General features: G+C 36.1%; 1 protein-coding gene across 1 annotated transcript; it reads left to right on the top strand.

Moving 5' to 3' along the window:
• Positions 1–2,979: 2,979 nt before the first annotated feature.
• Positions 2,980–12,337, top strand: LOC110929120 (bifunctional dethiobiotin synthetase/7,8-diamino-pelargonic acid aminotransferase, mitochondrial). The gene is made up of 14 exons (XM_022172242.2): positions 2,980–3,697; positions 4,706–4,876; positions 4,973–5,234; positions 5,354–5,434; positions 7,242–7,362; positions 7,516–7,664; positions 8,639–8,733; positions 8,949–9,064; positions 9,145–9,291; positions 10,043–10,176; positions 10,622–10,753; positions 10,839–10,973; positions 11,284–11,396; positions 11,955–12,337. Exons 1-14 carry the CDS (start codon positions 3,021–3,023, stop codon positions 12,178–12,180), a joined length of 2,559 nt encoding a protein of 852 aa, XP_022027934.1. The 5' UTR covers positions 2,980–3,020; the 3' UTR covers positions 12,181–12,337.
• The last annotated feature ends 3,671 nt before the right edge of the window (positions 12,338–16,008 follow it).

Below are 16,008 nucleotides of genomic sequence, written 5' to 3'. Positions count from 1 at the left end.
GTGTATAATAAATTGTTTGATAATAGGGTTGATGATCACGAGATTCAGATGTTAATAATTTATGGTTTGGTTTTAATATTACTAGCAAGTAGCATATATATGATTAAATGGTGACCAGTTTACTGGTTGATGACTAAGTTGCATGTTAGGTTATATGGTGGTTAATTGTCTAGGGTATAGAAATTGTATGTTGATAAACTGTTGATACATGATTCATATTAGTGTACAAGTTCGTAGTGATTAACATGTTTGGCTTTTGCAATCCGTAACTGGGCTTTAAGGTTGTTGGGCTTGTATATTAATCTGTCTACATGTCAATTAGCTGGGGTAAATAAATGGGTGTGGGCCGAGTGTATATGTCTTCAGTGCTTGGGCTGGAACTTATTATTAAAGTGGGTAGTTGATGGTGTTATTTGATGGTAGGGTAATATATGAGTAGTAACTGGGTTCGAGTAGATTGTATGTGACCGGTTGGATGACGTTTCGAATTAGGGAAAAATATAAATGTTTGTCAATATCAATCGTGAATAAGCTAATAAACTGTTGCGTAAAAGATTCGGTTGTGGAGTATGATTATGTTATGTGAAGTTTGAGAATTTGTTATGATTAAATCTATGGCCGAGTAACATGTAATGACTTGTATTGTTACATATTTATGCATGTTAGTTATTGGTATTGTTGTCATGATTGGGGTGAAAGATTTCATAACCTTGTATAAAAAATGGCGGCACATGTGGTTGTTTGTAGTCTTGAATTTATCAAACCATGTGCCTATCTTGTTAATAATGTCAGAATAGTCAAAAAGCATTAATGTTAGGTGAATAAAGTGGTGAGGTGATGTTTTGTTTTATTGAAATTGGAATCTGTGTATGTAGGTTGTAGGATTGGTAATTCTTATGTTTTCATATATGATGGGTATGACAATTCATTAAGGAGTGGTAATGGAAATTGTAAATGGTAGAATTGACCAAGTCAAGCCCACACATGCGTTGCACATTGATCAGATCATGTGAATTACATGCTTCTTCATAACACCCACTTGATCTACACATGGAACTTGAGTCATATTCCTAGCTGGGTATATCGCACACCAGCTATATGTTACACACACACTGGTTAAACACTTTTGGTCGCATACTTGCAAGATAGGGCCATAGACTTTTGGGCTGGGTAATATAGTTGGTCACACATTAGGTTGGGCCGTGCACTGGGCCTGGGCAACTGGGGAACCACATAGATCAGAACTTAATCGCACACTCATGATTAATGACGAGTTAACTGTTAAGCATTTTGTGAAAACATGGACTTGTAATGTGGAGTTGCACATGACTTGAATATTTGCTTTGTGATGACAATGAACTGTAGGTGCATGATTGACTATTATGGTTAGTATTATGTGGTGTGTATTACTGGTGTGATACTGGTGCAATGTGTGCAATGAGTATGTGATTTATGGGTTACGAAACTGACAGTCTTTGGTAACCACGGTAGGGTTTGGTTGACCAAGTTGGAGCGGGTAACGTAACATACCGAGCAATCTAAGGTGAGTTCATCTCTCTTGAGCATGCGTCCCGGTGGTTGGGACAGTCAGTGGGTATCCCGGGAAGGGATAAGTATTTTGGGTAAAGCGGGAATGTTGGATAATATACTCTTCCTATCACCTTTAAAGTCCCTCCGTGTTGTTTGGTTACCTGGAAGGTAACATGGTATTAGTTAGTAGCGCTACTTAGGTTTGGCAACCTCACCCCGTTCCTGGGAGGACGGGTGTTGAACTAATGACCTAGTCATGACCAATGCTTTGATAGGAGCATTGGAGAAAGGGCAAAATAATCAGAAGCCGTCTTGTATTGGGGTATTATCAACATTGTTTTCAACATTACTTTCGGAATTAAATTCAATGGATTAACTAAACACTTGGTAACCAACGTTTTTGTAAAACTATGAACTCACCAGCGTTGTCTGATACACTTGTTGCATGCTCGCAGGTCGTTAGGTATCCTGGATTTGGGGAACTTGCTGTCTGGAGTAGCTGGAGTGGTCATTGGTCGACTGGAAGGATTCAGTTGATGGATTATTGATAGTATACATTGATTTTGAATAATTTAACTTTGGTTTACTATTTGCTTCCGCTGAACTTGTTGGTTTTCATTTAAACTCGTTATGGTATTTTACCTTAATAACTAAGGATTTTATTTTGAAACTTGTACGCGTTCAATGTAATTAGTGGCTCGTTATTGGTACGTCACACGCCTAACAGGGATATTCCCTAGGTGGTATTTTGGGGGGTGTGACAAATACAAACCAAGCCTGCTAGCCAGTGAGTCAGTGACTAGCACATGTTCACCAACAAATAGACAGAACCCCAAATACAAAACAATCACAAGCCACAACTCAGTTCATACACAGTTCATACAATATATATCGGACCTACACCACTTTTCCCACATAAGAGACGAAATCCTCGAAAGGTTTTTTTTATCCACAAGAGGCGCCAAAGAAGTTGAGTTGGCCAGAGGCGATATACCACACCCCCTGGTCATATAATATAAAACTATTTTTTATAATATAAAAATATACTGACAAATATATAAGGGATTCATTGTGAATGCTCGAATATGCTATATTTTTAAATAATATTGAATAATGAATATACCACTATTATTAAAGTATTAATAAACCTAGCCGATAATATTTTATTTATTTTTCTTAATAAAAATAAAAAAGAATTAAAAAAATAAAATTAACACATTATAAGAAAGTAGGAATGAGCATTTCAGTATTAGTATCGAAAGCTACTGATATCATTTGCGTACCAAAAAAATTCCAATACCAATTGATATTTTCAGTTCGATACAATACTAATATTTTACCGATTTTTACCTTTAAATATTTCTACCTTACCATACCAAATATTTTCGATATCGTCTAACCAACTTTAATGTTATGTTCAATACCGGAAAGATAATAAAAGGCCCAAAATACAGTTTCAAATTCATAGCCGTTAACCTACCACGCCAACAATGTTCCACCCCCCTCTCCTCTTCACTCTCTCCCGCCACTTCCTCCGCCGCCACCACCACCGCCACCTCTCAACACTCTCCCACACTCTCTCCCACCCTATCTACACCATCTGGTCTGCCAACACCGGTCTCGGCAAAACCCTAGTTTCCGCTGGCATCGCCGCCGCCTCCGTCGCATCACCACCGTCAAAACTAGTCTATATAAAACCAATCCAAACCGGTTACCCTCTCGATTCCGACGCCGCCTTCGTTTACCGTAAAATTCCCCAAATTCTCCACCGTAGAAACCCTAATTTAACCCTAACAGCTTCGAACCAAACCCTAAATGTCTCAATTCCCGCTGCAAAAGTCAAAATTGGTGATAATTTTAGTGATAGTAGGAATGGATTTGGGGAATTTGGGTTTTGTGAAGAGATGAAGGTTGGAGAGGGGGTGGGGGAGGGGAGTGAGTTGATTTGTAAGACGATTTACGCGTGGAACGAGGCGATTTCGCCGCATTTGGCTAGTGAGAGAGAAGGGGCACTTGTTGGGGATGAGGAGGTGTTGGTGTTGTTGAAAAAGTGTTTGGAGATTGGGGTGGGAAGCGAGGGACAAGGTAGTGTTTTGAGCTTGGTTGAGACGGCTGGTGGTGTTGCTAGTCCGGGATCTTCGGGTTCTCTTCAGTGTGATTTGTATCGGTGAGTGTGCGTAGTTCGTTTATTGATCCTATAGTCTAAGTAGGGCTGTTCGAAAAGCTCGTGGTCGAGTCTTGCTTGAAATCAACCCGGTTGTAAAGGAGCCGAGCCTGAGCCAAGGCAAACTTGCTCGTTAGTCGGCCCGTTTAAATTAAAACACAAATTTTAGTATATATAAAACCCAAATTTTAATACATATATTTTTATTTATATAAATTATATATCTTAATCATGCATCATGTGGTTCATGTGGTGGCGTTGATAGCTGAAAGACAAAAGCGTACATGCACTAATCGGTCTTTGTCCCGATTGTTGAGTGTTATGTGCCTTATGTCCAAGGCTTGATGATGATGATGATGATATCTTATAAAAATAATAATACTAACTAATTTCGTCGTCAAATTCATCAAAATCATCAGAAGCACACATAAAAAAGACATAAATTGCGTGAAATTGACACAAAAAGTCAAAAATATCAAAAACCCCTTGGGCGCACCTGTGGCGCCGCGTTTTTAGCGCCTCAGCCCCTCTGAGGCGCACATACAGTATAAACCTTCTGAGGCGTGCCTCAGAATTGTTTTTTAAGCATTTCGCCTCAAGGCGCACGCCTCAACCGTTTTTTAAAACCATGGGCCCGACTCAGTTACTATCCAAATTTCAAGTTTTTATGTAGTGACATATAGTATAAGTTAATTTGTCTCTGATCATAGGGAGTGTAATATTCAATAATGAAAATTAAGTAATAAATTTATTGAGTTCAAAGATACCTAGTTATATTGGGTGTAAAGAAAATCAGAGATTCATCGTGTAAAACAATTTATTGCAACTTCAGATCAAAATTATCACTTTTGCAGCACATACAAAGCTAGTTATTTCTATTTTTATTTATTTATTTATTTTTTTTTGAAGATTGCGTGGCTTAAGTAAATCACTATTTATGGGCCTAATTTCTTTATAGTTACTTATGCGGTTCGATATAATTAACTTGAACATCATATAACATGTTTGTAGGCCATTTCGGCTACCTTCTATCCTTGTGGGTGATGGAAAATTAGGGGGTATTTCTGGGACAATTTCAGCGTATGAAAGTTTGACAATACGAGGTTATGATGTCGTTGCTATTGTGCTGGAAGATCATGGCCTTGAAAATGAAGTACCATTGTTGTCTTATTTAAGAAACAGGTATGATCTTGTTATGTCGATTTCATACTCCTTGCTCTGTGTAACTTATGTTATTGATCGTTGAACGGACATAGAAATTTATTTTGAATTTGTAAGGGTCCCGGTTCTTGTTCTTCCATCTATCCCAAAAGATCCTTTGGACAACCTGATGGAGTGGTATGATGAATCACAGAGCGTCTTTGACTCATTGAAGGGGATAATGCTATCATCATATGAAAAACAAATGTATAGATTACATGAAATGCCAAAAAAGGCTCAAGAAATCTTTTGGTGGCCCTTTACTCAACACAAACTTGTACCACAAGAAAAGGTCACGGTTATTGATTCTCGGTGCGGGGAAAACTTTGCAGTTCATAAGGTTTTCTTCTCACTGGTTCTGTCTTATATTTGTATTCAATACATCACTTGTCCATGAGATTTTAAAATAACAAAAAGTGGTGGCGGGTCTATCTTATTTGAAGTCTGATTCGTGTACAGGTGAAGGATCATGATTATATTACTCAAATGTTTGATGCTTGTGCAAGCTGGTGGACTCAGGGCCCTAATGCTGCTTTACAGGTCATTCTGATTTTGTGTATCGTTGATCTTTTCTTCATTTATCTTTGGTAGATAATTCTTATCACTAATGAAGCTACTTTTATATATATATATATTAACGCCCCGCTTGCGGTATGCACATATAATGTATATATGTGTGGGCGCTCGGGGGGCAAAAGTGAAAGTGCACTAATTTTAACGTTATTTTACTAATTTCGTGAAAATAATGTTAAAAGAGGTGGATGGTTAATCATGCATCATGTGGTGGCGTTGATAGCCGAAAGAAAGACAAGGGAGTACATGCACTAGGGGTGTGCATGGGTCGGTTTGGGTCGGTTTTTACTATTATCCATAACCATAACCGCTAGTTCGATTATGGAGTTTTGGTAACCATAACCATAACCAAACTTCGGTTATGGTTAATCGGTTAGAAGTCGGTTATGGTTCGGTTTTGGTTAGTTTCGGTTAAGTAACCAAGCAAGGTTTGAAATAAATAGGGTTGTGCACGATTTGAACTTAGCTTGAGCCTATTTTATAAGATAACGAAGACTAAACTTTTTGGTTAAACTACCCATTTAGAGTTCTTTTTAATAAGGTAATTCTCAAACAAAACCAATTATGGCCATAACATCTTAGTTCTTTATCAAAATGAATGACATCTATATCAAAATCATTTTGTTACTAAGATACTTTTATCTTAGTAAAACCCTCTATATGGTTTTGTAAAACACAAATCTATTACATAAAGTTAACATCGCAACTTCGGTTCGGTTTCGGTTATATTCGGTTAACCAAAGCTTCATAACCATAACCATAACCGATTGAGCGGTTATACAAAGTTTCATAACCATAACCATTGGTTATATTGGTTATCGGTTTTTAGTGGTTTGGTTATGTCGGTTATGGTTCGGTTATCGGTTATGGTGGTTAATTTGCTCACCCCTAACATGCACTAATTGGCCTTTGTCTTAATTGCCGAGTGTTATGTGCCTTATGTCCAAGGCTTGATACAAAACTACCATCGAGCCGGGGGTCTCACTGGAAGCAACCTCTCTATTCCTACGGGATAGAGGTAAGGCTGTCTACAATTCTACATCTTACACTCCTCAGACCCTACCTTAGCTTTGCTATTGGTAGGATTTACTGAGTATGATGATGATGACATTCAATATTTTGCACACCTGTTAAAGTTATTTAAATGTTTTAGCTTGAGCTCGAATCTTGTATCTATGTTCATGTATGTATGTATACATCTATATATATAGGGAAAGGTTTAAATGAGAACTCCCCTGAGTTGCGAGAACTTTTTCAAAAATGGATTTAAAAAAATTGTCGAAAATTTTTAAAATTATATATCTTTTTCAAAAAAGAAAAAAATCGTATACGAAATCTTACATCAGTGTAAAACAATTTTTTTCTCAAACTGCCAAACTGGTGATGTCATCAGTTTTGTAAAACAAATTTACATCGGTGTAAGACAAACTTACATGTCAAATAAATGCCTGCTCGACGATTTTTTTCACAGATGTCTTAGTTAGATGTTCATTACGTTTGTGCAAAGTTTGGTTGAAAAACACGTACAGGAAGTAGGATTTCCCCCGGAGTTCTCACGGTTTCTCGCAACTCGGAGGAGCTCTCATATGAACCAGATCCTATATATATGTGTGTGTGTGTATTAATATATCTGTCCATAATTATATCCTAAAATACAAAGATTTCATAGTTTAGCAGTATTTCTTTTACGTGATTTCTATACAAGTATATTTGCTCGGTTTGTGTGACTCTGTAAGCTGTTCTTAATGGTGCTTACTTGTTTAGGTGGGTTCAGATTAAGCTGGCACGGGAAATGGGTTATACTGCTGCTAGATATGGCCATGTAATGTTTCCCGAGAATGTTTACGAGCCAGCACTCCAGTGTGCTGAGCTTTTGCTTCAAGGTGTAGGAAAAGGTTAGTTTTATAAACAACCAAAACTCTTTTTTATCTGAAGCGTTTCATTTGCTATGAAGATTTAGTGTGTCCGACAAATTCGATAAAAAGGTCATGTAATTTCACTAATAGTTTTTGTTACTTACTTGGAGGTTTTACATTTTGTTTTTGCAGGGTGGGCTTCTCGTGTATTTTTTTCGGACAACGGATCAACAGCAATTGAAATTGCTTTAAAGATGGCATTTAGGAAATTCTTGGCTGACAATAAATTGCTTATGGATCTTCCCCACTATAACACCGATGAAAGCAATATCGAGCTCAAGGTATCTCTACTTTTTTAGTAGGGTAGTTTCCTAAGCAGTTAATATCGCCGATCGATATATCGGTTATTGGTCCCCTTGTGAGATATCGGTGCAAAACATCGGCGGTACCGATATTATCGGCGATATTGACCGATATATCACCGATTTTCCCGATATCAATACCTTTCTTCTTAGTTTTGCCATTCGTCTTTCTTGTTATTGCTGCTATTGTTGTCTTTAAGTCTTAAATGTTTAATTGTTAGTGTTAAATGCTAGTGTTTTAAGTCTTAATCCGTTCCTATTTGCTACAATTGTTAGTATTTTGCAAGTTGCAAAAGGTTTTGTTAATGTTAGGAGAGTATACTGAATTGTTAGTGTTAAATTGCTATATATATAAATTCAGCATGATATTACCCATATCACACCACGATTACCAATATCTCAAATATAGGTCCTTGACCGATATCCGGTTTTTTATCGCATTAACTGCATATGTGGTTTCTATAGAAATCCATCATAATCGAACTTCTTATTGCAAAAATGTCCCTCAACGTAGGTTCTGTATATAAATCACCTAATCTTTCTTGTCTTATTTTTATCATAGACATGGGTATTTGTTTTTTTAATGTGACATGTTCTGTAGGTCACTTATGACGCGGTACATGAGTTTTATAAATAATGAAATTATTTTTTTCGGTTTTTCTATATTATATATAATATAATCAAAGGGAGATTTTTTTTTTTTTTTTTTTTTGGGGGGGGGGGGGGGGGGTTATAAATGATTCATGCTTGCATTTGTATGAATGGTAACAGTTGCTTACTCCATTATTATTCTAATATTTCGTACAAGTATGAATGTAATAGTTGCTTACTTCATTATTATTCTAATATTTCGTACAAAAATGGATCATAAAATTCCCCATAAGCAAAGCTTGTTTTTGTTAAGTAACTAAACTTGTATGGCAAATTATTAAACTGCTTTCACTATCCTTCAGGTGGTAGCACTTAATGGATCTTATCATGGAGATACATTGGGTGCTATGGATGCACAGGCCCCATCACCCTACACTGGTTTTCTCCAGCAACCATGGTAAGTTAACCTTTTTCCTCTGTCGGAACTTTTTTGTAAGTCGTTTTTTTCCAAGTTCTTATCTGATTAACATACGCCATGCTCATTGTTCAGTCAAACTGATGTTGCGTTGGCATTTTATCAATGTCTACATTTGGACTCTTAAGTTATTATAAAGGGTGACAATATGTTTTCAACAGGCTGCGTCAAAGATCTTTATAAATTAAATTTTGCAGGTACACTGGAAGAGGCGTTTTTCTGGACCCGCCTTTTGTTTCCATGTGTGACGGTGTTTGGAAAATAGCCGTTCCTAAAAAGATGCATTATGAAGATGTGATTTTGGAAGATACGTGTAAGTGAAACACTTATGACTCTTGTAACCATCTTTATATATTTTTGAAGTTGTTTAATAGTTTATTTCCTTTTCAACAGCATTCAACTCCCGTGACCAAGTTTTTAATAGAAGCAGAGATGATTCAAAACTTGCTTCCATTTATTCAACGTATATATCGCAAGAATTGCTGCCGAGTTCAGGATCAACAAAATGTTCTTATGCTGGGGCATTAATTATAGAACCAGGTAAGTGTTGTGATTTGAAATTGATTATGTAATATTGAATAATCAAAGTCATACTATCAAATTGAACATGCAATTCAGAACTTTGTAATCGTTTTTTCAGCCCCTTGCTGGCTCTTTTTATCTATATATAAAGTGAATTGACGTTCAAAAAAAATTGAATATGCAATATGTTAATAATCAAAGTTTACTGTTTTAGTTAAGGGGCTAAACATGTCCTTATTAAAGTTAAGGGGCTAAACATGTCCTTTTAACATTGAGGGGCTAAACATGTCATTATTAACGTTGAGGGGCTAAAGTTGTTTATTATTAAAATTGAGGGACTAAAGTTGTTTATTATTAAATTTGTGGGGCTAAAATTGTTTATAATTAAAATGAGTGGCTAAAGTTGTTTATTATTAAAATTGAGGGGCTAAAGTTGTTTGATGTAGTTAAGGGGCTAAACATGCCATTATTAAAGTTGAGGGGCTAAAGTTGTTTGTTATTAAATTTGAGTGGCTAAAGTTGTCTTAGTTTTTTTGAACAGAAAGTTGTTTAGTTAAGGGGCCAAAATATCATTACCAAAGTTGAGGGGCTAAACATGTCATTATCAAAGTTGACGGGCAAAAGTTGGTTAATGCAAAAATTAAGGGGCCAAAGTTGGTTGATGTGACAAAATAACATATTTATAGTATATATAATGGTTAAATGACAAAAAAATGTTGTTACTGTGAAAAATTCTGGGTAATTTTTTTTTTTTTTTGTATTTTCATAGTGATACAAGGGGCTGGTGGGATGCTGATGGTTGACCCGCTGTTCCAGCGCATACTTGTAAAAGAATGCAAAAATAGAAAAATCCCGGTTATTTTTGATGAAGTTTTTACAGGCTATTGGCGCTTGGGAGTTGAGGTTTGTTGATCATACATGAGTGGGCCCAGCACATGCACACACGTACACCGAGTTGGCAAGATGGGGCGGGTCACAGTAACGGGTCAAAACAGTTTCGGGTCAGAGTGTGCACTATTTGTGCAGTTTGTAATGTGCCGAGTTGGGTCGACCTGAAACACTTTGGGTTTTAGTATCTTTTAAAATTTAGCATGTTAAATATGATTAAAAGAACTGTTTTATTAAATATCACTTTATTTTTTTAATAAAACGAGTTAGGTGGTTTTATGAATAAAAAATACACTTTGGAGTTTGGACTGCCTTCAACCCCTTCGACCTGTTTCACTTTTAACTAATTTTGTTTTAATTTGACACATAATTTTTTTTTTATTTCATTTAAACCTGTTTTCATCTTTTTTATTTCTTTGCTCGTACCAAGCTTGACAATAATTGACTGTTCTCTTTACAGTCTGCAGCAGAGTTACTTTTCTGCCAACCCGATATAGCCTGTTTCGCAAAGTTAATGACAGGTGGCATGATACCATTGGCTGCTACATTAGCGACAAATGATGTTTTTGAATCATTTGTTGGAGATTCAAAGGTGAGTAATGATCTTATTTTCCCACATATCATGCGTGTTGTTTTTTTCTAAAGAAGGTTAATTTGTTTTGTTTTTCTTGTGACAGTTAAACGCCCTTCTTCATGGCCACTCTTATTCCGCACATGCTGTCGGGTGTGCGACCGCTTGTAATTCCATCAAGTGGTTTAAAGATTCTCAAACCAATCCTAATCTTGTTCCGGGACAAAATCTTTTGAGAGAGGTACTCATGAACAATTTTTTTTAGTTTTACGTAGGAAAGTTGTAAATAATTATTTTGTTAAGGCGATATACACGGTTTTACACATTGAATACGTTTCGGATTACCTTCAGCTCGTGTGATTCACTTCACTCGACTCATTTGACGACATGTTTTCTTTCTTTATAGTAAAATGTATCTAGCTCAACTTCCTTGACCTGTTAGATATAACTGTAAACATAACCCAGATTGACCCGTTTATACCTGGATTGGAATGGAATTTTTGTCACGTGTTAACATAATAAATATCTTTTTGGATTTAATACCATTGCAGTTATGGGATGCAGAGCTAGTTCGGAAGATCTCATTTCATCCTGCAGTTCAAAGAGTGGTTTCATTGGGAACTCTCTTTGCTTTGGAGCTCAAAGTAGAAGACAATGATGCCGGGTGTGTGCATTTTTGACCTTCAAAGAATGTTAATAATTTTTTGAGTGAAATGCCATTTTCGTCCCTGATGTTTGGCCAGTTTTGCGACTTTCGTCTAAAGGTTTGTTTTTCCGCTTCTGGATCCAAAAGGTTTGAAATATTGTCATTTTCATCCGGCTCGTTAACTCCATCCATTTTTTCTCCGTTAAGTCAAGGGTATTTCTGTCATTTTTGTTAACTTTAAGGGAAATTTGTTCTTTTTCAGGGGTATTCGGTCTTTTTACATAAAGTGAAAAAGACCGAATTGCCCTTTAAGTTAGCAAAAAAGATGGAAATACCTCTTAACGGAGAAAAATGGATGGAGTTAACGAGCCGGATGAAAATGGCAAGATTTCAATTCTTTTGAATCCAGATGTATGCGGAAAAACAAACATTTGGACGAAAGTCGCAAAACTGGCCAATCCTCAGGGACGAAAATGGCATTTTACTCTATTTCTTTTGTAATAAAATGATTTGGGAGGTTTTACTATGGAAATACATTTTGGTTGACGTGTTTCATTTTGATTCTCATAAATGTAGGTATGCATCACTATCTGGAACGTCTCTACTTTTAAAGCTTCGGGAAGACGGGATTTACATGCGTCCCTTGGGAAATGTGATTTACATGATGTGTGGGCCCTGCACATCCCATCGGGTTTGCTTGCAAATGCTGGAGAAACTCTACATGAGACTTGATGAGTTCAAGCAAGAAAAGATTGGAACGGCCCGCGATTATGATCATGATCACAGATTACCAATAGCATAGGGGTGAATGCTAGTTGTAACCTTATTAGAAAGAATATAATTAGGAGGGAGACAGCCCAACAATACGGCGAATGCTAGTTGTAACCTTATTTGTTGGAGATAATCTCCATATTATTCTTATCTTTTAGAGGTACAGTTATTTTATCTGGTTTGACCCATGCAAAATTCTCATTTTGACCCCTCAATAACATGGCATTACCATTCCCTCAATGCACTAGATTCAAATTACAAAAAAAAAAAAAAAAAAGTGAACTGGTATTAGCAGCTTCATGATTCCCACGAATATAATGTAACATTTTGTGGATAGTCAACCTTGAAAACTCAAACTTTAACATACATGGTGAATTATAATTCTTACTTAATTAAAAGCAACTTTCCACACAGTAAGACCTGACTAAAAACCTAAGAATCTTGTAATTTTAAGCAAGAATGGACTCGTCGCAACCTCCTGGAAACACGTTTTCTGGCCATCAGACCAAATTCCATCACTTAGAGATCCGATTCCGTCACTAAAGATTTTCCCCAAGTCGTAGCAATTTTTTAGCGTTGTCAAGCCATTGGTATGTTTAACCCCAACTACGCCCACCCTAAACTCTTTCGGTTGATATTCGCTCTTCAATTGAACTCTATCACTTAGAGATCTGATTCCGTCACTAAAGATTTTCCCTAAATCGTAGCCATTTTTTAGCATTGTCAAGCCATTGGTATGTTTAACACCAACTACGCCCATCCTAAACTCTTTCAGTTGATATTCGCTCTTCAACATGTGAAACCATGGTTTCTCTTCTCACTGAAATCATAGGTCTAATGCAAGGTAATCGCTAACAAAGGGGGTTCGGATAGATCGGTTCCAGTGTCACCTACTAAGGGTGGCGCAATGACGTGCACATAATTATACATTTTTTTTCGGATCATGTAAAACCCATTTTAAGATTGTTTTCTTGACAATATTAGTAAATTAGTTTTTTAACTTGTTTACTGTTAATTTTCAGGACAATCGGGCCGCAAAATGACAATACAAGCGAAAAAACTAAGAAAATCAAGAATATGTCAACCTGCAACTCAAGACACGGGTCGTGCCTGCAAGGCATGCCCCGTGCCTGATCCTCAAGTCAATACAAAGTAAGAGTCTCCCCAAGACAAGACAAATTGGTGGTCCCTTTAGCTAACTAAAAGACAACAATGTTGCCTCACCCTCACCGTGTGCGGAAACCACAATGGTGACTTCATGTTAGGGAGAGACCAATGCAATAAAGAAAAATACTATTAAAAAAATACCCATAGTGATTACAATGTTTTGAAAAGAAAACAAAGGAAACATTCATACAACAAAATCAAAACAAATTAAATTATAGTCTTGATTATATGATTTCTAGGTCATCCTATGTGATCTTCTCTTGTGTCTTTAAGCATGATTACCTAAAACATATAGAGAATCTATCAACTCAAAATAGTTGGTGAGAGTGTAGGGTTATAATAAGTATGATAAAATACGTTTATACAATTCATAACAGTTATTCATAAAACACATTATAAAAACAATCACAAGACTTATGATCATCACAAACAAACCTAATGATACCATAGCTTGAGGCACGCCCCCACCAGATGTCCGATGATGTATGTGGGTTTCACTCTTATAGGCTCATAATGTACTAACCGTTGGCTCTTACGAGTTAATGATTCTGTAAAGAATACTCACAATCAACCCTAATGATATGATAGATTGAGGCTCACCCCAACCAGGTGTCCTATGATGTGATAGCTTGAGGCACACCCCCACCTAGTGTCTTATGATGTATGATAAAGATGGAACAAAAGAATACTTGTGACACAAAAGAATACCGTGGCACACCCCCACCGGGTGTCCAATGATGAAATATTAGTGACTTGTTTAAAATAATCTTACATTTATGAAATCATTATTTATTGAAGAATTGTATTAGAGAATATGATTTAGGTTTGTACATGTTCCACCCCAAGAAGCTAAATAAATAGAAGAGGGGATATGGTATCACTTGATGCATTGCTAAAGTCCACAAAAAAGTTTGCTAATGTTAATGAAAGTTCATCCTACACGAAGGGTACAACACACATGTCATGTGTAACGACTATGTTTAAATGACAGATAAGCATTTGTGGTAATTGAAGTTGTTTAGTAAATGTTGATTGGTTGAATTATGAGTTTACATGTTAGAAATGGTTAAACATGTTTGGCTGTTGTTTATTAAATTTAAATTATGGTTTTGACCTCACTATGAGGTATTAAGGTCAAATGAGTCCATTCGTGTTAAGTTTTAACAAGTTTTAGGGGAGGAGGGGTGGTCACTAGTGATAGAATTCTATCACTCCTAATATCCAATCAACTCATGTCATGTCATCACCCAATATTCTATCACTAGTGATAGAATTGTAGTGGGGGGGTCACTAGTGATACAATTCCATCACTCACTAATTTTTTAATTTTTTATTTTAAATTCCATTTAGGATAAAAGTTAATTCATGATGTTTGCATGTGATTTAAAAGATTGTCAGACTCATTAATAACATTACAAGAATTGGAATTTGTCTTGTATGACCATACTTTGAACGGTCAATAAATTGTTTGATATCAAGATTGCATGTGAATTGACAATGAGCATATTGAAATTTGTGAAGTAAAAAAGGTCCAATTAGAAATAGAATGCTTTAAAAATTGTCGGCCATATACTGTTTTAATAATAAAATAGAAGTAAGTTTGCATGTCAAAAACAACAACGTTCGAACTTTTTCAAGTTTTCAACGCGTTAACAATTCAACGCGTTTTAAAATTAATGCGTGATAGATACATACAGGGGCGGCGGTGTTCGTGGTGATATAACGCGTGATGGGGTGGCCATCACAGACCACCCCGCCTGCCCTTAGAATATGAGTTTCAAATCAGATTTTGAGGTCTTTTCAGGGATTTTATTAAAATAACAAATTTACAATGTAAATTATGAAATTTTTATAGAATGTTTCTACGGGTTCTGATAATCAAAACTATTTCTATTTTGTTGTAAAAGTTTGTAGAAAATTAAGAAAAATCATACAACACTGAAAGGTAGTAGCAATGTTCTTCCCGTGACAGTTTACACCAAAAATCATTAAAAATTCTAATTTTATTCAAATTATGTCATTCCCAAAATTCATTAAAAATTCTAATTTTATTCAAATTATGTCATTCCAGTTCTAACACATAGTATTGCCTTGCATATAAATTTTATGTTATTTGAACTAGTATTTTGTGAGTTATGATCCTCGTAAGATACCCTATAGATTCTGATACGAAAAAAGTCCTGACACATGTTTTTATAAATTCAAAAATACCGACTTAGAATTATTGAAAAATTACAAAATTTAGTATCAGAATTCTTGACACATATTAGGGGGGACGGAGTCATAGCGATGAACCATTCGGGGAATGGTATTCACCGATTGGTGAATGATAGCCGGCTCCAAATTGGTGAGCGATGAGGGTGTTGTGCGGTGAGTAGTCACCGATTGTTTGAGTGGGATTGATTGAGGAATATAATTTCTAGAAATAAAAAAAAATATAACTCAAACACCCTAATAGTGATTGACCATTGTCAGTGATTGAGTGCAAAATGAGGAGTGGAATGGGGACTTGACATGGCATGATATTATTGGCTAGAGAATAACTCAAACACCCTAAAGTGATTGAACGACTCCCTCCACCCTTAGTACATCTTAAACTCAAGAAGCATTAAAAATAGTTTCTTCATCATCAAGTTATGATTCCCACAGTTTGGGGTTCAGATTTAGTTTGAAAATTGATGTTACCGTTTTG

The sequence above is a fragment of the Helianthus annuus genome, chromosome 3 (assembly GCF_002127325.2).
Source record: "Helianthus annuus cultivar XRQ/B chromosome 3, HanXRQr2.0-SUNRISE, whole genome shotgun sequence".
Lineage (NCBI taxonomy): Eukaryota > Viridiplantae > Streptophyta > Magnoliopsida > Asterales > Asteraceae > Helianthus > Helianthus annuus.
The sequence above is the reverse complement of the archived record's forward strand: the minus strand, read 5'-3'. Positions and strand labels throughout refer to the sequence as shown.